Here is a 22,795-nt window from a genome sequence, read left to right on the forward strand (position 1 = left end):
AATTGCTTTGCAATTGGTACAATAGCAACATTTTAAGAAAGCAACCAGCAGTCTTCCATTAAAATTTACAGGAGGAAAAGGCAGGGGAAGCATTAGACCATTGTTCTCAAGGCTCCATTAATTCTACTGAATATTAACAGGATACAAAGAAAAACCAGGCACATTTGCCCTTTCAAAGGTTCAAAATTAAAAATAAACCTCTTGGCTTAAAGTATGTCAAGTCAATGCCATTTGATAACCCAGTTTTTACAAAGTATCTGATTTTATAAAGATCAATAACTGCAAATGAACAATCTCACAATAGTAACAGGGACCTATTGTTTTCCAATAGAGCAGATGATGATAGCAAACCTATTAGAGATCTTGGTACACACTCCAGTTTATTTACAGCAACCATGGAGGTCCAACAGAAAGTAAACTGAAAGAATCTGAAGTCAGGCAAGTTACAATCCATGCCTGGCTCTCCCAGCACGAGCTGTGTGGCACTAGCTGTTCTGAAGACCAAATGCAGTACTGCCCAGGAAAATGATACAGAACCCATAAACTGCTACATGTATAGTATTTCTTAGATGACTTCTTTCAACTCTGAAGTGTAATTTCATATCCAGAATCTAAACTGGAAAGCTCAAATAACAAAATGGTGGTAGGGGGGAAAGGAGGAGCTATATAATGATAACTATCCTAATACTGACACACACAGGACACAATCCAAAGAATATTATTAACCAAACGTAGTCACTACCTCTCGGGGATGTCTACTCAATACCTACCCTGTAAAATTATCCTCCAGTCTCATAGAAAAGCCTATCCTCAGCAGACACATTTGTACTGTGTGAACACGCTCCTGCGGCCACAGATGATGGACAGGTGTGTTCACCAACCTAGGCAAGCCTCTAAGATTCTCTCTTCCAGGAATATGGAATTAGAACTGAAAAACAGCCACCAAGCTGGAACCAAAAGACTTGTAAATTTAGGAGTTAGAGAGCAAATAGACATCTTCTGCCCCTTGCACAAAGAAGCAGAGAAAAACAACATACAGAGATAATGTCAATTTACATCTTTTACTGCTGGAGAACCAAATCTAATCAAATTCCCTACTGACAGTCAATTGTATATAAGTTTTATATATGAAGAACCACACATTAAGTTATTAAGCCATTCATAAAACTGTTGACTGTATGACCACTAGTTAGATTAAAATTCATGTGATATAATTCAAAAGGATCCTTTCGAAAAGGATGTTTAATGAATAGAATCGGTAATAAATGCTTTCATGGCCAAAATTAAAGCCTGAAAATAACAAGTGTTACAGAAAAAGGGGAACAATTCACATACATGACTGGTAGGAGTATAAAATGGTACAATGACTTAGGAAAACAATCTAACAGTTTCAAGTAAAACATACACTGTCCAATGCAACCCAGCAAATTCACTCCTTAGGTATCCCCCAAAATGAAAGCACATATCCACAAAAAGAACTGTAGAAGAATGTTCACGGAAGCTTTATTAATAACAGCCCAAACTGAAAATAATCCCCATGCTGATCTCAGGGGAACAGATAAAAGGAAAGAACAGCAATAATGCAACAACACAGAGGAATCTCAAAAAAATTACACTGAACAAAAAAAGCCAGATACAAAAGAGTGCATACTGTATCACTCCATTAATCTGAAATTTTCGAACAGGCAAAATTAAGCTATGGTGATATAAGTCAGATCAATTACTGACTGATGGAAGAGGGGATTGACTATAAAAAGCCAAGTGAAACATATCACAACTTAAGGGATGAAGCTAAAGCACTACTTATAGAGAAATTTACAGTTGCAAATGTCTAAATTAAAAGAGATGATCTCAAATCAATAACATCACCTTCTATCATAAGAAACTAAAAAAGGGCTAAGTAAATCAAAGAAACCAGAAAAAAGGAGGTAATAAAGACTAGCACAGAAACAGAACAAAAAAGCAATAGAGAAAAACTCAAGGAAACCAAGGTTGCTTGTTTGAAAAGATTAACAAAATTGATAAACTTCTAGCTAAACTGAAGCTTTTTCTTCAGAAAAAAAGATGACTCAAATCACTAAAATCAGGAATAAAAGGAGGGGACCATCACTACTGACCTTAAAGAATTACAGTGATTAAAAGGAAATAATATGAACAATTTTATGCCAACAAATCAGATTACCTATACAAAATGGACAAATTCCTAGAAAAGGCAGAAACTACCCAAAGTGACCAAAAGAGAAATAGAAAATCTGAACAGACCTGTAACAAGAGACTGAGTTAGAAATTAAAAAAAGAAGTCTAAGACCAGATAACTTCACTGGCAAAAATTAAAATATTAAAACAAATCCTACATGAACTCTCCCCAAAAACCGAAGAGAAGGGAACTCTTCCCAACCATTCTATGAGGCCAACATAACCCGAATACCAAAACCAGACAAAGACATATACAACTATACACCAACAGCCTTTATGAATACAGAAAAAAACTCAACAAATATTAGCACATCGAATCTAGCCATATACAAAAAGGATTATACACCAAGTGGGATTTATCTCAGGAACAAAAGTTGGTTCAACAATCAATATAGCATACTATATTAAAAGAATAAAGAACAAAAACCATATATTGATCATCTTAATAGATGCAGAAAAGGTAGTTAAGAAAACCCAACACCATTTCATGATTAAAAAAAAAAAAAAACTCAAAAAACTAGTGCTAGAATGGAACTTCCTCATACTGATAAAGGCCAGCTGTGGGAAACTCTCAAGTAACATAATATTTAATAGTGAAAGACTAGATGTTTTCCCCTAATATCAGGAACAAGAAAAGGGTGTCTGCTCTTGCCACTTCTATTCAACTGTACTGGAGGGTCTAGCCAGGGCAGTTAATCAAGAAAAGGAAATATAAGGCATCCAAATTGAAAAGGAAGAAATCAAACTTTCTCTATTCACAGACAACAGGATACTGTCTATAGAAAATCCTAAGGAATCCACAAACTATTATTACAACAACTAATAAATGAGCTCAGAAAAGTTGCAACAAGACCAATATACAAAACTCAGTTGTATTTCTCTACACTAGCAATAGACAAACCAAAAATGAAATTAAGAAAACATTCCATTTACAACTGCACCAAAAAGAATGAAATATTTAGTAATAAATTTAATAAAAGTGAAAGACTTGTACACTTAAAACTAGAAAACATTTTTGAAAGACATTAAGGACCTAAATAAATGGAAAGACTAGATTTTCATGGATTGGAAGACTTAAAGATGGCAATATTCCCCAAAGGGATCTACAGATTCAATACAATCCCCATCAAAATCCCAGCAGGTATTTTTGCATTAATTGACAAGAGATTCTAAAACAAACAAAATGTGACATGTATCACTACAATGGAATATTCAGCAATAAAAAGGAATGAAGGACTAATACATACTACAACACAAATGAATCTTGAGAACAGTATGCTAAGTGAATTAAGCCAGACACAAAAGGTCACATATGATTCTATTTACAGGAAATATACAAAAATACACAAATCTATAGTGGTGGAAAGATTAGTGGTTGCCTAGATCTAGAAGGGATTGAAGGAGGTAAGGGCTAAAAGGAAGAGAGTATCTTTGGGGAAAAATGAAAATGTTCTAAAAGTGATTATAGTGCAGTTAGCAAACTCTGGGAATAAACTAAAAGCCATTAAATAGCACACTTTAATAGGTAAATTACAGAGTCTGTGAGTTACATCTCAATAAAGCTATTAGATAAAAGACACAGAACCAGTCTGAGTCTCCTCCTACCCAACACTCCCCCATTCTGACCACGAAGAAAGGATACGTTACCTTTTAGAAGGAAAAGCTAGAATGCCATTACCTTTCAGAAGGAAAAACTAGAACACCAAGCCCCTTGCTTATCTTCCCCCTTTAAGCACTATTTTTAATCTCAATTTCAAGGGTTCCCAGTTGAATACAAACCTCTACAACTTTCTGTGCCTCTGAAGCAACTCTTTGCACTGTTGTAAAACAAATGTTGAATTCCTGAATGATGGAAGGATACAAACTGTTGAAGTCCAGAAGCAAAATGAACTTATCATAAAAACCTGCAAGGAAAAAAGGCCCATGTTACAAAAAGTCTTTGGCATAACACAGTATTAGAAGTACTATACTATGACTCCTTATACTATCCAGAGCTGTGAGGCAGACAAAGGGAAAAAAGGAGTTGACTATCACCCTGTAAATATATATCAGAGTGAAAAATCAGGTAACCAAAGACAAAGAAAGAAGAGATCCTGTCTGGCATGGAAACCTCAGCAGTCCCCCCAAAATACTTTATTATTATGGGCAAACACTCCCCCTCATATCAATTACTTTATTTTTTTTTTCAATTACTAGATCCTATCAATTACTTTACACAGGTGCCATGTACATTTCCAAAAAAAAAAAAAAATTCTGCTAAATTCTCCTTCAAGAACGCATTCCTTTCCACCTATCCTCCCCGCCTACTCCTCAAATATTTAGTGATCTCTACCAACGAGTGGTTATACATTTTTTTTTTTTTAACAATCACACCTTCAAAGAATAAAACAGGTAGCCTATTTACCTGTTTACAAACTGCTAAGATCAGACAAGATATATACATAAATGTCAGTAGTGGAACGATCCACCCTTTTTACTAGCAAAGGGTGAACAGAAAGCTACTGTATTTCTTTAGGACATTTACAAAGAGTTATCTTCACCTTCAGAAGAAACTGAATAGAAGCAAATGTCCACAGTTAAGACAATAACAACAACAGCAAGCATATGCCGATAGCTTACTGTGTGTCTGGTACTATTATTCCTTAAATCCCAGTGTGGTATTTTTCTTATTGTCGGACCAGGGATGGAAACCGTGTCCCCTGCCTTGGAGGGCAGATTCTCAACCACTGGACCGCCAGGGAAGTCCTGACAAATAGCTATATATTGGACCGGAGATTGGCAAAGATCAAATTCAGCCTATCTCTTTTTGTACCACTCATGAGCTAAGAGGAGTTTTTACATCTTTAAATGGTTGGGAAAAAAATGTACAAAGACTATTTCAATGATATGTGAAAATGACACAAAATTTAAATTTCAATGTCCATAAATAAAACTTTCTTGGAATACAGCAAAAAAAAAAAAAAAGATTCACATTAATCCCATGTTAAAAGACTGGCAAACAAGATTTTCACATGAACGTAAGAAAATAAATAAGGTCATTATGAAACCTATTCGCTAACATACAAAACACAACTCAGGTCTTTTAGTTTCTCAAGCTGACTCTGCATTAAGAAGTCCCTTCACATCAGGGACAAAGCCATCTGCTGCCCAGCCTTACCAACTTTGGGGTCCAAGACCAAGCCTCCAGAATAAGCTGCTTTCTTACGTCCTTTTTTGTATTTATTGGTGTCTCCATCAATGTCTTCATCTTCATCTCCCTAATATCAAATGGAAGATAACTTCACCAGCCAGCAACTCATGAACCAATTTAGAAGGTTTATGACTTCCCCCTTTCTAACTGCAGTACACAGTTCTAACAGATATTTTACTTTCAGTTAATGGTCCTCTGGGGAAAGACAGTTACTTTAACATGTTCATGAATCCAAATGAATGCCAAGCATGGTACTTACCAAAACAAACACTGTATCTAAGTTGATAAATATGCAAATTCCACTTTAAAATATTTCTGAATAATAGGACTTCACATTTTTAAATCAATGGATACTAAAAATTCAACTACTCATGTCACGTAAAATTTGAGATTCTAAGAGTTCTCTTATATTCATTACTCTAATATTCATGATATAAAAATACAAAATATTTTATTTAGATATTACCATTATTCTCATTATTAATATGGACACCTTAAAATAAGTATGTCCATATGCTAAAAATTCTTTTCCAAGTAGTTTAATTAGCAAACATTTAATACTCAGTAGAAGTCAAACTCCTCTAAGTTAATACTTCACTAATTTTAATAATGTACGTAAAACAAGCACAACAAAAGAACCTGAGTCATTTTAACATTAAACTCCCATTTTAAATTGATTACTATCCGTGCTGATATAACAGTAGCTAAGCTAAGTTTTATTTCTGGTGTGATGGAGGCTACTTCAGAAACCTGACTGTGGTGACCTTAATCCTACTAGAATATAAAAATGCAACCACACAACATAAAAATTAAGGCTAAGGGGTTCAAAGAAATAAAAGGTTTGACTGGTAGTACTAACCCAGCAAAACAATTTCCATCTATGGTCACTCATCAGAGGCCTAATGCCTCCCTCAAAGAATTTCATATTTCACAAATAATTTTTATCTGTATAGAGAAAAGTAGAGAAGGAAATGACCATACCAAAACAATGGAGCAAACAGGATAGTTTCCACTTATCTGGGAAGTAGATGTTATCACAGCCCAAAGAAACAATCTTGTTAATAAAAAGGGGGGATATAAAAAAGCAAAACACTATATAATTTTGGACCCACCAGTTTCTGCTGAGGCTTTCTGAAAGTCTGCTTGTCAGGCACAATATAGTTGTTTTCATAAAATGCATGAAGTAGTAAGAACTCATTACGCTCGGATCGTCCACCCATCAGTGTCCTAGACTATTAAAAGAGAATTAAAAAAAAAAACAAAAAACTTGAGCTCAAGACCACAACAAACAAAAGCAAATCAAATCGATAAATTTAATCATAGCACCTCCTTCAAATTCACTCATCATATCAAGGGCTGCTTTTAAAAAAGGGGGGGTATTAATTATTTTCAGCAGCTTCTTTAAGCACTACAGTTAAAAGGAGACAAAGAGAGCTTAAAATATCCACAACTCGGCTATTTCTTTACTCTCAAATGGACCATTCCACAAATCAGACACATCCAGATGTCAGAGACAATCCTTATGTTCACCCAAATTTCAACATACTGCACCTGGCTTTCCTCCCCTTCTCCCAAGCAGTTCTTCACTTTACAAAAGAAGCCCAGCTTTCAAAATACAAGTTACTCATTTTATAAGCATGCATTTAGACTCATTATCATATAACAACTACCCCAAGAAAACACTGGATCCAACAGGAAATGCTTTTTCCCCCTTTCTAAGTTAAATTTACCATAATGTTCCCAGCGATGTTAGTGATCTGCAATGCTAATGGAAGAACATTTAGCTCACACATGATCTGCAAAATGAACCTGGCATCTTTCCAGGTGTGCTCCAACAGGTACAACAGATGAGAAGAGTCACTGTACAGAAAAGTAAGAATGAAACAGAATCAAGTAATTAAAAGAAACAATGATTACAATTAGAATTTCATAAAGCATTTTACTAAAAATTTTTGGTTATGTAGCTTCAGAGCAATGGCACCTCACACTGCAAACAATTTAAAATAAGGTCAGTATGAAATTAGGAATTCATTCATACCATTGATCCCAATGCCTTTCTCTAAAACAAACAAACACAAAAATCACACTAAGATAAAGTTATATGTTAACTACAATCTAAAAACACCCTAAATCCTTTCATTTATTTCATCCACTAAATATGTATTACATACCCACTCTATGCCAGACATTGTTCTAAATTCTGGCAGTGAAAAAAGAGACAAGAATTCCTGTCCTTATGGGGGAGATAGAATACAACTTAAATTTTTAATATGTGGTATGTTAAATAAGGCTAAGTGTTAAGAAGAAAAGTTAAGAAGGGAATATTAAGGGTGAAGAGCAGAGACAAATTTTAGTTAGGGAACCAAGGAAGAGTCCACTGAGAATAAAGACCCACAAGAGGTGAGAGGGTAATTCTTTCAGATGGGTAAATCTGAGGGAAGAACATTCCAGGCAGACAGAACAGCACATTCAAAAAAAAATTTTAATTAAAAAAAAAAAGTATGCCCAGGGCTGAGCATAAATCTCGCAGTTCCAGTATCAAGAACGAGACCAATGGCTGCAACACAGAGAATGATGGAGAATAACAGAAGACAATGACAGAGTTAATGGCAGAGAGACCCACTGTATAGGACCTTGTAAGTCAAAATAAGTGCTTTGGTTTTTACTCTGAATGAAACAGAAAGTCACTAGGAGATTTTAAGTACAGTGCCATATCCAACTTTACTTCAGCACAGGAACTCTCGTTCCTGGGTTGAGAACAGACAAGGAGTCAAGGGCAAAAGCAAAGAGACAAGTAAGGAGGCTAATATAAGACCCAGTGACCCAGGAGAAGAGGATGGTGGCTTGGACCAGGGTGGGTCCAAGTGAAGAGAAAAGAAGTGGCCAGATAGACACACATTTTGAAGATGGAGCTGACAGGATTTCCTGATCCATGGAACATAAGATGTCAGAGAGAGGAATCATAGATGCCTCAGAGGTTCTAGGCTGAGGATGACTCTGGAGGTTTCCAGTGATACTGGAAAAGTAAGAGAAACAAGGAAGAGAAAGTCAGGAGCTCAGTTTTGGAACAGGCTGAGTTGGAGGCTCATATCAGACATTAAGCAGAACAGGGAGGTAGAGACATGAGTCTGAATTCAGGGGAGACATCCAAAGTGAAGATATGCTCAGAGGAGGCATCAGCACCCACATGGTACTGAAATTCCTCCAAGTCGATGAGATCACCCAGGCAGGCAGCACAGTCAGAAAGAGAAGCAGTTTGAGAACTCAGGAGGAACAGGCAGAAAAGAATCTAAAATGGCCATAGGGGTAGGAGAAACCTTATGTAAGAAATAATCAAGCAAAAAGTTTCCATTATGCAAAATGAATTAAGTTCCAGAAATTTAATGTACAGCAACGTGGTGACAGCAAATAATGTATTATATACTTGAAACTTCCTAAGAGGAAGAAATCTTAAGTGTCCTCATCACAAAAAAGAAAAGAAAAAATTAGTGCTTGTGTGAGGTGATGAGTGTGTTAATTAGCTTAACTGTAATGATTTTTTCACAATGTATATCAAACATCAAGCTGTATACCTTAAATAAAATACAATTTTTATTTGTCAATTTGACCTCAACAAGGCTGGAAAAAAGAAGTAAGCAGCAATATCTCCAGATAATTGAATGACTTTTCAGATTTTATATTTCCAAAATATTTGCATTAATTTCTGAATTAATGAATTATGGGTGGAAACCTAAATACCACATCAATTTCCAAACTGCTCTCAGGAAACATCAAGATGGTGTTAAATGAGGGAGATATTATGATAAAATTAGAATAATTCAAAAGGCAAAATAATTCACATCACTAAAGGAATGGAGATGTGATGCTGACATGAAGACAGACAATTTTCCCCTCCACAGCACCACAGACTCCTGTTCCTCCAGCCTAAGGATGATGCTGGCATCTCAGCTAATTTCAAGACAGAGAAATTCTGAAGCATCCAGGATCATACCTGTACATGTTTCGTATAGTTTCTATTGGGATTACAATCCTTTCAGTTTTCAAAATCTGTTGAACAAGTTCAGATAAATGGTAGCTTTTACACCGAATCAGTTCCTTCGCCGAAATTTCCACATCACAGATCATTCGGCCACAGGTAGCATTTTTTTCACCAAATCCACTCCTGCCCTACAGGGGAGGACAAAAAGTAAATCCCATGGAAAAGCAGACACTGACATTTTGTTCTAACTTGATTTGAGGCTAGCCCCAAAATTACAATGATGAAACTTTCATTCTTCCATTCATTCAGCCATCATTCATATATTTTTGAACATTGACTATGTATCTGACACTGTTCGGTTCACTCAGAATATAAGGGATACAGCAGTTAGCAAAGTAGAAAAGATACCTGATCTCATTTGAAATATACAACTAAAAAAATTATATAATTTTAGGAGGTAATAAGTATATGGATAATAGAACATGGTGACGGGAACAAGGAATTTGCAGGAACTACATCTTAAATAGGGTGGTCAGGGTAGACCACACTGAGAAGATGCCATATAAAGAACCCTGAAGCGGTAAGGGGTAAGCAACGCCAGCATCTGGATGATGTGTTAATAATGACTCTATTGTCTTAAAGAGATGAACAGGAAAAGAAGCAAGAGCACTGGTTCCCAACTCCAATCTGCAGCAGCAGAATTCTCTGGAGAATGTTATAAAAGATACAGATTCCTAAATTCTCTGATGAAGCAGCATTCTGGTTCACTGGTAAGATTTAAGTAAAGACTTCAAGCAAAGAGCAGTGTCAGAGTTTAGGAAATGAAGGTGCTTCATCCAAAACCCACCACAACCCCCCTTTATCAAGCAAGCAGGCAGAATGAAAAGGAACAAGCCTTCCAAGAGTCAGATGGGGCCTGGGTTCACAATTTTAGTTCTTGCCTTTACTAGCTCTAGGATCTTGAACAAGCTCTGCCCCCTCTGTGAGAATGTACACTTAAACCTGCAATTGCTCAGAGAGGACAAACATGCAGCCCACTCAGTGTCTGATCCCTCCCATTCTTCCTTCCCATCTCCTTCCTGAACCCCACAGCTCTGTTTCTTAAGGATGCCCTAGTGGAGCTAATAAGCACGTGCTATCTCTAGATTCTAAAAGCTAAATTTTAAAACTACCAGTGGTTACTAATAAAATGCTGAATTCAAAGGAAAAGGTGTTTAGTGGAAAAGTTAAAATGTCATATCATAAGGCAGCTATTCTAAGTCAAAGAAGCACAAGGTGCAACCTGGTAGCTACTCAATACACAGAAGCCAAAATAGAGAAGTAAGATTTGAAAATTATGATTACCCCAAGCTTCGGCATGTTGGATCGCTTCAGCCGACCTATCTTGGACCAGAAAGGAACTTTGCACACATTAATTCTCTGCAGTAGCACTTCCAGTTCAAAACCATAAATATTATGACCCTAGTCAGAAAAAGAAGGCAGCCAATAACATTATAAGAAACACAAATTAAAGGATTTATCATCATAATGCATAGAATTTCTCTGCCCTTTCTTTTTCTGGTCTCTAATTGAAGGCATCATGAGCTTACCTCCGACTGGGGTCCTTTCTTCTTCAGGAATTTATTCATCAGCAGCATTCATTAGCCTTGACATTAACAAGGCTGCTAAGCAGATTGCTGGAATAAACTTTATTTTATTCTAATTGATGCCAGGTTCATATGATGTCTTTTAATTTGCAACTTACACCTCACAGTCTCTCAGAAAAATGCAAATTTTAATGTCCCATACTTTTCAGGTCATCAGTAGAAGCTGTATTCAAATAATTTCATTTTACTTCCTTAACAACCAAGAACCCAGCTATGTTGTATGACAGTTTACATACACTTCTTAGAAAACTCGGGAAGTACATCCAGTTTCTTCTTAAAGAACTGAGTTCAAACACAACTGATTTTGACTTTTAATCAACATGCAACAAAATAAACAGATATCACTCCATAGTTCAAATAAGAAACTTGTTAAAAACACTGAAACAAAACTATCCTGAGTAAAAAAAAAAACTCAAAAAGATAACCATATTTTCCAAGTCTGTACTAATAATTTCCATCATGTGAATTATGCTTATTCTAGAATAGGAAAGACAAGAGATCTCTTCAAGAAAATTAGAGATACCAAGGGAATATTTCATACAAACTTGGGATCAATAAAGGACAGAAATGGTATGGACCTAACAGAAGCAAAAGATATTAAGAAGAGGTGGAAAGAATACACAGAAGAACTGTACAAAAAAGATCTTCACGACCCAGATAATCATGATGGTGTGATCACTCACCTAGACCCAGACATCCTGGAGTGTGAAGTCAAGTAGGCCTTAGGAAGTATCACTACTAACAAAGCTACTGGACGTGATGGAATTCCAGTTGAGCTATTTCAAATCCTAAAAGATGATTCTGTGAAGGTGCTGCACCCAATATGTCAGCAAATTTGGAAAACTCAGCAGTGGCCCCAGGACTGGAAAAGGTCAGTTTTCATTCCAATCCCAAAGGCAATGCCAAAGAATGCTCAAACTACCACACAATTGCACTCATCTCACACGCTAGTAAAGTAATGCTCAAAATTCTCCAAGCCAGGCTTCAGCAAAACGTGAACAGTGAATTTCCAGATGTTCAAGCTGGTTTTAGAAAAGGCAGAGGAACCAGAGATCAAATTGCCAACGTGCGCTGGATCATCGAAAAAGCAAGAGTTTCAGAAAAACATCTATTTCTGCTTCATTGACTATGCCAAAGCCTTTGACTGTGTGGATCACAATAAACTGTGGATACCAGACCACCTGATCTGCCTCTTGAGAAACTTGTATGCAGGTCAGGAAGCAACAGTTAGAACTGGACATGGAACAACAGACTGGTTCCAAATAGGAAAAGGAGTTCGTCAAGGCTGTATATTGTCACCCTGCTTATTTAACTTATATGCAGAGTACATCATGAGAAACGCTGGGCTGGAAGAAGCACAAGCTGGAATCCAGATTGCCGGGAGAAATATCAATAACCTCAGATATGCAGATGATACCACCCTTATGGCAGAAAGTGAAGAACTAAAGAGCCTTTTAATGAAAGTGAAAGAGGAGAGTGAAAAAGTTGGCTTAAAATTCAACATTCTAAAAACTAAGATCATGGCATCTGGTCCCATCACTTCATGGCAAACAGATGGGGAAACAGTGGAAACAGTGGCTGACTTTAGTTTTTGGGGCTCCAAAATCACTGCAGATGGTGACTGCAGCCATGAAATTAAAAGATGCTTACTCCTTGGAAGGAAAGTTATGACCAACCTAGACAGCATATTAAAAAGCAGAGCCATTACTTTGTCAACAGTATGGATGTGAGAGTTGGACTATAAAGAAGCTGAGCGCTAATGCTTTTGAACTGTGGTGTTGGAGAAGACTCTTGAGAGTCCCTTGGACTGCAAGGAGATCCAACCAATCGATCCCAAAGGAAATCAGTCCTGGGTGTTCATTGGAAGGACTGATGTTGAGGCTGAAACTCCAATATTTTGGCCACCTCATGCAAAGAGCTGACTCATTTGAAAAGACCTGATTTGGGAAAGATTGAAGGTAGGAGGAGAATGGGACGACAGAGGATGAGATGGTTAGATGGCATCACTGACTCAATGGACATGAGTTTGGGTAAACTCCAGGAGTTGGTGATGGACAGGGAGGCCTGGCGTGCTGCAGTTCATGGGGTTGGAAAGAGTCGGACATGACTGAGTGACTGAACTGAACTAGCAAAATAAACTATATGAAGTTTAAAATCAACTAATAAACAGATTTACTTGTTATTAATTTTAATTAAAGATACATACCACTATATTGATGGTAAGTTTGTCTATTAAACTCAGAGACCCAAAGGACATTAGGAAGTCTCATTTCCAAATTCTCATGCCTGGGATTAGGGACTCAAACCCATGTTAGGATTCTTTCATTCTGGTTCAGATTTCTCACAGTCTTTGCTCTAACACCCTAAGGTAGGCCAGCTACCCCTAGATGCCATGATATCTCCTTGGGGCCCAAGAGGGAGAATGCTAGTAGACTGGATGTAGGCCTGGTGCTTTGCCAGAGGACAGCAGGAGGGCACTGTGGACAGAATCTTCCTAGCGCTTTCAAGATGGGTCTTGAAAGATTGTTAGGGAAGCGGGTACAGAGACACTGGTAACAACCTATAGGCTCTTGGTACTTCATCCAGAAAGGGGTTCAAGAACAAAAATGAACACAGAAACGTATGGCAAACATTTTTCACAAGGCTTCCATGTAACTAAATTACTGCTATTACACTTAAAATACAGGAATTTATATTACTTCCCTCCAAAAATCCCAAAAGCATGGTATAATTAGACTGCTCTATTAACCCAAGACAAAAGGCAGAACTCCTATCGAGGCATCTACAACCTAAGTCCTAAAACCTATGTTTAGAGGAAACAAAGCACGATGTTGTTTTAGGACTCTTTGGAACTGGGGCAAAGAACTTAATGAATTATTTTATGACCTCTTATTATTTAGTAGGAGTATATTCGTCATCAAGATAAAAAAAGACTCCTAGCCATGATCTCTCAAAAGAATATGTCACAGAGACCCACTGGGCTCATAAAATTAAAACACTTAAATTTTGGGGATATGCACCAAACCAAAGGAATTCACTCCTGTGACCACTATACAGCTGGGCCTCTATGCCAAAATTTTGAAGCTATTAACAGTTGACATGAGTTTACTTTTCTTCCAGGCAGCTCTCTAACTGCAAGTAACAGGAGTATCCTAAACTCCAAGAGTAATTCATGAGTTGTTTTTCTATTAGAGGGGAGAAAAACTATCCTGTAGTGGGCTGGGGTTTTTCTCCTTTCTGTTAGCAGAAAGTAGATGAATTCCTACCAGTTTACAAGGTCATTTCACTCTGAAAAGACTCTGTTGCTCAAAAAGTACCAATCAAGGCACACTGAAAAGAACTAAAGAATCAAGAGCTTCACCAAGACATGATCAAAGATCTACTTACCACAATGATATCAGGATCAATTTTGTGAACTTTTGCAAGGAAAAAACCTAGCAGTGTTCTTTCCGTGGCAGCAACCTCAACCTTCACATTCTGTTAGAGAAAAACATACCAGTCACTTATCTTTACTCTCAAATACTATTCCCTGGCTTCCTGCTTAAGCACGGTTAAGATTGCTTAGGGTTTAAAAAAAAAACAAAACATGCATTTCAAAGCAAAATGCAGCAATGAAATTCCTGATTCTAGATTTCACAGTAATACTTGCACAAAAATCTCTGAGGAGCTCATTAGGCTAATAAGCCTGTGAATGAAGCAAGATTTTAAGTACTGAGCACTATCAAGTGCAGAAATGTCCCTCCACAGGGACATGCTTGTGCATCTGGACACGTTTTATAGCCTCAGAATCAGAGAACCTATCAAAAACATTATTTACTTTCCTATATAATTCCTGGTAGACTTTGCTATTTATGTATTTACCACATAAAGAGATCCCAAGGACTGTAGAAACTAATCCCAAATAGCAGTATAAAAACCCATAAATAAGAAACTAGACTAAAAACAAACATACATGTAAGAACTATAAGCATCATAAGTATAAATAAAACCTAGCTACACACAAAAGGCTTCCACAACTGAACAGAAATCAGGTATTCAAAAGATGTACTTTATTAAGACTCTTAAAATTAAGTTGCTGGCTATGTTTACTACAACCAGCTCAGCTAAAAAAAATGTCAGTTTGACTCTAATGGAATTTTCCTAGATCATTTTACTTACTAATTCAGGGCACTTTACAAATAACAGCCTGATCCAATAGTACCCCCAGACTACTGGACTTCTCAAACCAATTTTAAGTAAGTGGAACCCAGTAAGGTTGCTATTAATTTTGTCAAGTGAAGACATTAAAAAAACAAAAATAACCTACAAATTTACCAACAGAGGCATTTCATAAAGGAAAAAACATCCTCTCCAAAAATGAAATTCTTTGTATTGAATACATTTACTTTTATGAAGTCTGACAGACTTTATTTTTTGGGGCTCCAAAATCACTGCAGATGGTGACTGCAGCCATGAAATTAAAAGACGCTTACTCCTTGGAAGAAAAGTTATAACCAACCTAGACAGCATATTAAAAAGCAGAGACATTACTTTGCCAACAAAGGTCCATCTAGTCAAAGCTATGGTTTTTCCAGTAGTCATATATGGATGTGAGAGTTGGACTATAAAGAAAGCTGAGCACTGAAGAATTGATGCTTTTGAACTGTGGTGTTGGAGGAGATTCTTCAAAGTCCCTTGGACTGCAAGGAGATCCAACCAGTCCATCCTAAAGGAAATCAGTCCTGAATATTCATTGGAAGGATTGATGCTGAAGCTGAAACTCCAATACTTGGGCCACCTGGTTGGAAGAACTGACTCATTTGAAAAGACCCTGATGCTGGGAAAGATTGAGGGCAGGAGGAGAAGGGGATGACAGAAGATGAGATGGTTGGATGGCATCACCGACTCAATGGACATGAGTTTGAGTAAACTCCAGGAATTGGTGATGAGCAGGGAGGCCTGGTGTGCTACAGTCCAGACACGACTGAGCAACTGAACTGAACTTTTATGAAAAACTCATATTATACTATTCCTCCCACCTCCACCATTTTATTAAGGATCCATGAAAACTTCTTCATGGAGTATACTGGGAGCTTAGAGATCACTAATCAAATACAGCCATCCCACACCAACCTTCCCAATAAATGTCACCTTTAATATCCACAGCATCCTCAACTTCTCTTGACTTCCTTCCAGCTAGGGAGGTGAGGGTGAGAGGGTGGGGCAGGCTTTAACCAATACTTTACCCAAAACAGTAATCAAGTCATCATGAAATTTTGGAAAAGCTTCCAATTAAGCTATCTGAAGGAGGGTTTGAGACCCTCATCTATTAATAAGGTGTCAAATCCTATTATTTCCAGGAGGTGAAACATTTAAACACTGTTAAACATTTTTAATGGGTTAATGCCATAGTCCAATCTAACAAGAATAGGTCTAACAAATTAACACAGAAAACAGCTTATTTCTACTAATCCACAGCATTCTCTTCTTCTCTTTTTAAACAAATAGATATTTCATGTTTAAAAGGAATGAATGAGTTCTTTACCTTTTCTTTAATGCTTTCTTTGAAATCATATGGAAAAATGGAGTCCTTTGGTTTAGACACAACTGTAAAAAGGAAAAAAATAAAGATGCTAACACCTGTCTTCGTCCAATTTCAAGTACACATACACTGAATGTCTCTGAATGGAAACTGTCTTAATATAAATTCTCCTTAATGTCTAAAGAATCACCAAAACAAACTATCCTAAAACTCATATGGAATCACGTTAGACCTTGAATAGCCAAAGCAAACTTGAGAAAGAACAAAGCAGGAGGCACCACATACCTTGATTTCAAACTATATTACAAAGCTACAGTAATGAAAACAGTATGGTACAGGCATAAAAAGACATATAGAACAATGGACCAGAAAAGAGAGCCCAGAAACAAACTTAACATACTGCATAACATAGTCAATTAATTTATGACAAAGGAGCCAATTATACAATAGAGAAAGGACAATCTCTTCAAAAAAGTACATTGGGAAAACTGGACAGCCATATACAAAACAATTAAAAACTGGACCACTACCTTATACCATACACAAAAAACTAACTCAAAATGGATTAAAAACCTGAATACAAGACCAGAAACCATGTAACTCCTAGAAGAAAACATAGGCAGTAAGCTCCTTGACATCAGTCTTAGCAATGACTTTTTGGATTTGACACCAAAACCAAAGGCACCAAAAGCAAAAATAAACAAGTAGGACTACACCAAGGTACAAAGTTCTACACATCAAAAGAAATCATCAACAAAATGCAAAGGCAACCCACTGAATGGGAAAAAATATTTGCAAATCATATATCTGATAAGGCATTAATATCCAAAATATATATTTTAAAAAATGCATATAACAACAAAAAAATAATCAAAAAATGGGCAGAAGAGCTGAACAGCCATTATATAGATGGACACCAGATACAGGAAAGGATACTCAACACCACAAATCATCAGAGAAATCCAAAACCACAATGAGATGTTACCCCACACCTGTTAGGAATGTTATTATCAAAAAGAGAGGAGATAACAAGTGTTGGAGAGGATGGAGAGAAAAGGAAATCCTTGTGCACAGTTGGTGGGAATGTAAACTGATGCAGTCACTGTGGAAAACAGTATGGAGTTTCCTCAAAAACGTAAAAACAGAACTACCATATAATCCAGCAATTCCACTTCTGAGTATTTATCTGAAAATAATGAAAACAGTGACTTGTCATTTGCAAGAACACAGATGGATCTAGAGAGCATTATGCTAAGAGAAATAAGACAGAGAAAAATAAATATATGATCTCACTTAAATGTAGATTCAAAAAACAAAAGAAAATGACAAAAATGAGCTCACAGATACAGAAAACAGACAGTGGTAGAGTCCGAGGGGGTTGCATGAAACAGGTGAAGGGTACAATTAGTTATAAACTAAATAAGCCCTGGGTATGCAATGTACAGCATGGTTACTACAGTTAATAATCCTGGACAGTATATTTGAAAGTTGCTAAAAGAGAAAATCGCAGAAGTTCTCATCACCAAGGGAAAAAAATTCTAAGTACAGTGATGGACGTTAATGAGACTTATTGTAGTGATCATTTTGCTACATATACAAATATGGCATCATTATGTTGTACATCTGAAACTAATTCTACATGTCAGTTATACCTCAATTTTCTAAGTTTATAAAAGATTAAATCTTAAAAAAAAGAATAGACAAATACATAAGAGTATGATAAATTTAAAGTATGGGATTAATAAACTACCATGCATAAAACAGATCAACAACAAGGATTTACTGCGTAACACAGAAAATTATGTCAAATATCTTATAATAACCTATAATAGAAAATAATCTGAAGAGATATATATATGTAAAAGTGAATCATCTTCTTATACACCTGAAATTAACACAATATGGTAAATCAACTATACTTCAATGTAAAAAAAAAATTTGCTTAGCAGTATAAACTAGTTACCCTTGAAAATATTTTTTTGAAGTTACTGACCAACAGCTGGAGAAAAAACAAGAAAAACAAAAATTAAACCATTAGTAAACCAGCTTAAAATACATACCGCAGAAGTGTGACTGAAAGGGAGGCTGTGGGGGTGCTTTATCTAATGCAAAGCTGTGATGGACCAACGCTGACACAGCAATAATCTGCAGAGAAGAAAATTACTTATCAGACACCTACTATGTCGTCTGCATTCTCACCAAAACCACCAAGAACATAAAAAGATATAGATTTTAATCCATAAGAATATTTTAACTTTTATTACGAAAGTATTTAAATAAAAAATTAAATAATAAAATCAACTCTCATATACTAACCATCCAGCTTAAATTATCAACTCATAAACAGCCCTACCCCACATTATTTTGAAGCAAAATCCATACCTATCACTTTATCCAGAAATAATTCAGCAGTTTCTCATATATGAATAAAATGTTTCTCTACCTCAGCACTGTGGACATTTTAGGCCAAATAATTCTTTGTTGTTGGGGCTGCTCTGTGCATTGTGGGAAATTTAGCTCCCCTGGCTGCCAACAGCATCACTCCCCACTCCCCAGTCTCCATGTTGTGACAATCAAAACTGTCCAAGATATGGCCAAAAGTCCCCTGGAGGGTTAAAACTGCACCCAGTTGACTGCTATTACTTTAAAAATGTTTTTTCATATGCAATACAATCATGCCAGCTAAGTCAATAAACAGTGATTCCTTGAAAGTGAAAATGAAGTCGCTCAATCACATTTAACTCTTCACGACCCCTTGGGACTGTAGTTCATGGAATTCTCTTGGCAAGAATACTGGAGTGGGTAGCCTTTCCCTTCTCCAGGGGATCTTCGCAACCCAGGCATCAAATCCAGGTCTCCCGCATTGCAGGTGGATCCTTTACCAGCTGAGCCACCAGAAAAACCCAAGAATACTGGAGTGGGTAGTTTATCCCTTCTCCAGGGAATCTTCCTGACCCAGGAACTGAAGTGGGCTCTCCTGCATTGCAGGTGGATTCTTTACTAACTGAGCTATCAGGGAAGCCCTGATTAAATATCCTGGCAGGATTCAAATTCTTGTGTCTTCCCAACTTTCTCAACGGTATTTATCAACATACTTTGCAACTGGTTGATATGTAATAAAACTGTCTCAGCCCAACTCCTCCCCATCTAATTCAGTCCAGTTCAGTTCAGTTACACAGTCATGTCTGACTCTTTGCGATCCCATGAATCATAGCACGCCAAGCCTCCCCGTCCATCACCAACTCCCAGAGTTCACTCAAACTCATGTCCATCGAGTCAGTGATGCCATCCAGCCATCTCATCCTCTGTTGTCCCCTTCTCCTCCTGCCCCCAATCCCTCCCAGCATCAGGGTCTTTTCCAATGAGTCCACTCTTCGCATGAGGTGGCCAAAGCACTGGAGCTTCAGCTTCAGCATCAGTCCTTCCAATGAACACCCAGGATTCATCTCCTTTAGAATAGACTGGTTAGATCTCCTTGCAGTCCAGGGGACTCTCAAGAGTCTTCTCCAACACCACAGTTCAAAAGCATCAATTCTTCAGTGCTCAGCTTTCTTCACAGTCCAACTCTCACATCCATACATGACCATTGGAAAAACCATAGCCTTGACTAGACGGACCTTTGTTGGCAAAGTAATATCTCTGCTTTTGAATATGCTGTCTAGGTTGGTCATAACCTTCCTTCCAAAGAGTAAGCGTCTTTTAATTTCATGGCTGCAGTCACCATCTGCAGTGCTTTCGGAGTCCAAAAAAATAAAGTCTGACACTGTTTCCCCATCTATTTCCCATGAAGTGATGGGACCAGATGCCATGATCTTAGTTTTTAGAATGTTGAGTTTCAAGCCAACTTTTTCACTCTCTTTCACTTTCATCAAGAGGCTATTTAGTTCTTCACTTTCTACCATAAGGGTGGTGTCATCTGCATAGCTGAGGTTATTGATATTTCTCCCGGCAATCTGGATTCCAGCTTGTGCTTCTTCCAGCCCAGCGTTTCTCATGATGTACTCTGCATATAAGTTAAATAAGCAGGGTGACAATATACAGCCTTGACGAACTCCTTTTCCTATTTGGAACCAGTCTGTTGTTCCACATCCAGTTCTAATTGTTGCTTCCTGACCTGCATACAGGTTTCTCAAGAGGCAGGTCAGGTTGTCTGGTATGCCCATCTCTTTCAGAATTTTCCACAGTTTATGGTGATCCACACAGTCAAAGGCTTTGGCATAGTCAATAAAGCAGAAATAGATGTTTTTCTGGAACTCTCTTGCTTTTTTGATGATCCAGCAGATGTTGGCAATTTGATCTCCGGTTCCTCTGCCTTTTCTAAAACCAGCTTGAACATCTGGAAGTTCACAGTTCACATATTGCTGAAGCCTGGCTTGGAGAATTTTGAGCATTACTTTACTAGTGTGTGAGATGAGTGCAATTGTGTGGTAGTTTGAGCATTCTTTGGCATTGCCTTTCTTTGGGATTGGAATGAAAACTGACCTTTTCCAGTCCTGTGGCCACTGCTGAGTTTTCCAAATTTGCTGGCATATTGAGTGCAGCACTTTCACAGCATCATCTTTCAGGATTTGGAATAGCTCCACTGGAATGCCATCACCTCCACTAGCTTTGTTCATAGTGATGCTTTCTAAGGTCCACTTGACTTCACATTCCAGGATGTCTGGCTCTAGGTGAGTGAACACACCATCGTGATTATCTGGGTCGTGAAGCTCTTTTTTGTACAGTTCTTCTGTGTATTCTTGCCACCTCTTCTTAAAATCTTCTGCTTCTATTACTTCTCTATTGTTGAAGAAACTGGGTTGCTTTATCCCATAGTGTCCCTCATTATAAATTCTGCTGCTTGTATCCCAAGAATGTCATTTAACATGTTCCTGTTTCTGTACTGCCTGTATATTCATATTTATATTTGAAGGCTTAATCAAAACCTGATTCAATTTTTGGCAAGAATTCTTTGGAGTTGCTACTGATCATCATGGACTAAACTACCATCACCACCACTAATTATCACGTCATGTCTAATTACCTCTATTCTAGTGATATTAGCAGCCTCTGGAAATCAAACCTAGATCATATTATCTCATTATGGATTGCAAAGTAGCTAGATGCAATTCTTCCTTCATCATTTACTAACTGGAAAGCTACAAAGTTAAACCTCCCTCCACTGATCATTTGGTTACCTGAGGTACAATGTACGTTCAAAAAAGTCAAGATAAATGTTTGATTCAATTCATTTACCAGTTTTCAAAATAATGAGTTGGTTCCCTAGCTTACTTCACAGTGTAGTCCTGTGTTTACAGTATCATTATGAAGTCATGTGTTTCAATCTGTTGCAGTTATACATGTTCAAATTGCTCCATCTTTGACATAGGAAACTATTCAAGTTGTTTCCTGAGTCCTTCTGACATACCTTCAGTAGATTTTAATAATGTCCATGCCTCCTGGTATAACAAGACGTTCCAGGCTTACCTTGGACAATTACTGCCCTGAATCAGCTACTTCTTCACAAAACCCCATTTCCTTTCTTGGGAAATGGTATTTAGAAACCTCACTCTGGACGAAGGATCTTTTTAAACTAATTAAACTTTCCTCTAACACTTTAACTATTAACTATCTACTATATCAACTATTATTAAAAGTTCAAATCACATACAAAAGGAAAAAACACTGCCAAAATCCTGCTGTTAAAAAAGATCCCTATCAATGCCAACAGGATTTACAAGCAAACATAAAGAAGTTCCCACTGACCAAAGAGAGACAATTTAAGCAGCAAATAAAAAAAATTATTGATTGCAACAGATTGAAATATATTAAGTATATTTAAAGTCCATGAGTTTATAATGATATTTCATAAAAGAGGAAGCAAAAATAAGTAACAAAAAATTTATAAAAATAAGTAACTTAAAAAGCAGAAACATCACTTTGCTAACACAGGTCCACATAGTCAAAGCTATGATTTTTCCCGTAGTCACGTACAGATGTGAGAGCTGGACAGTAAAGAAGTCTGAGGGCCAAAGAACTGATGCCTTTGAATTGTAGTGTCGGATAAGACTCTTGAGAGTCCCTTGGACTACAAGGAGATCAAACCAGTCAATCGTAAAGGAAATCAACCCTGAATGTTCATGGAAGGACTGATTCTGAAGCTGAAGCTCCAATACTTTGGCCACCAGATGTGAAGAGCCCACTCACTGGAGAAGACCCTGATGTTGGGAAAGATTGAGAGCAGGAGGAAAAGGGGACGACAGGGGATGAGATGGTTGGATGAC

The 22,795-nt window shown here is 37.2% G+C and overlaps 1 protein-coding gene and 1 non-coding gene across 4 annotated transcripts in view; both read right to left on the reverse strand.

Moving 5' to 3' along the window:
* Window positions 1-22,795, reverse strand: part of POLA1 (DNA polymerase alpha 1, catalytic subunit) — a 295,847-nt gene that overhangs the window by 246,276 nt on the left and 26,776 nt on the right. For all 3 annotated transcript variants that reach the window (XM_070366396.1, XM_070366398.1, XM_070366397.1), the window contains exons 16-24: window positions 18,593-18,677; window positions 16,536-16,597; window positions 14,399-14,488; window positions 10,710-10,826; window positions 9,378-9,553; window positions 7,117-7,246; window positions 6,499-6,618; window positions 5,354-5,453; window positions 3,976-4,100 (exon numbers count right to left, since the gene is read on the reverse strand). In XM_070366396.1, the coding sequence (XP_070222497.1) occupies window positions 3,976-4,100; window positions 5,354-5,453; window positions 6,499-6,618; window positions 7,117-7,246; window positions 9,378-9,553; window positions 10,710-10,826; window positions 14,399-14,488; window positions 16,536-16,597; window positions 18,593-18,677 (1,005 nt within the window). The remainder of the gene's footprint in view (window positions 1-3,975; window positions 4,101-5,353; window positions 5,454-6,498; window positions 6,619-7,116; window positions 7,247-9,377; window positions 9,554-10,709; window positions 10,827-14,398; window positions 14,489-16,535; window positions 16,598-18,592; window positions 18,678-22,795) is intronic.
* On the reverse strand, window positions 4,640-4,769 carry LOC138986558 (small Cajal body-specific RNA 24). Its single transcript, XR_011463371.1, has one exon. It is a non-coding gene; the product is annotated as a small Cajal body-specific RNA 24 (non-coding RNA).

The sequence above is a fragment of the Bos mutus genome, chromosome X (assembly GCF_027580195.1).
Source record: "Bos mutus isolate GX-2022 chromosome X, NWIPB_WYAK_1.1, whole genome shotgun sequence".
In the NCBI taxonomy this organism is placed as follows: domain Eukaryota; kingdom Metazoa; phylum Chordata; class Mammalia; order Artiodactyla; family Bovidae; genus Bos; species Bos mutus.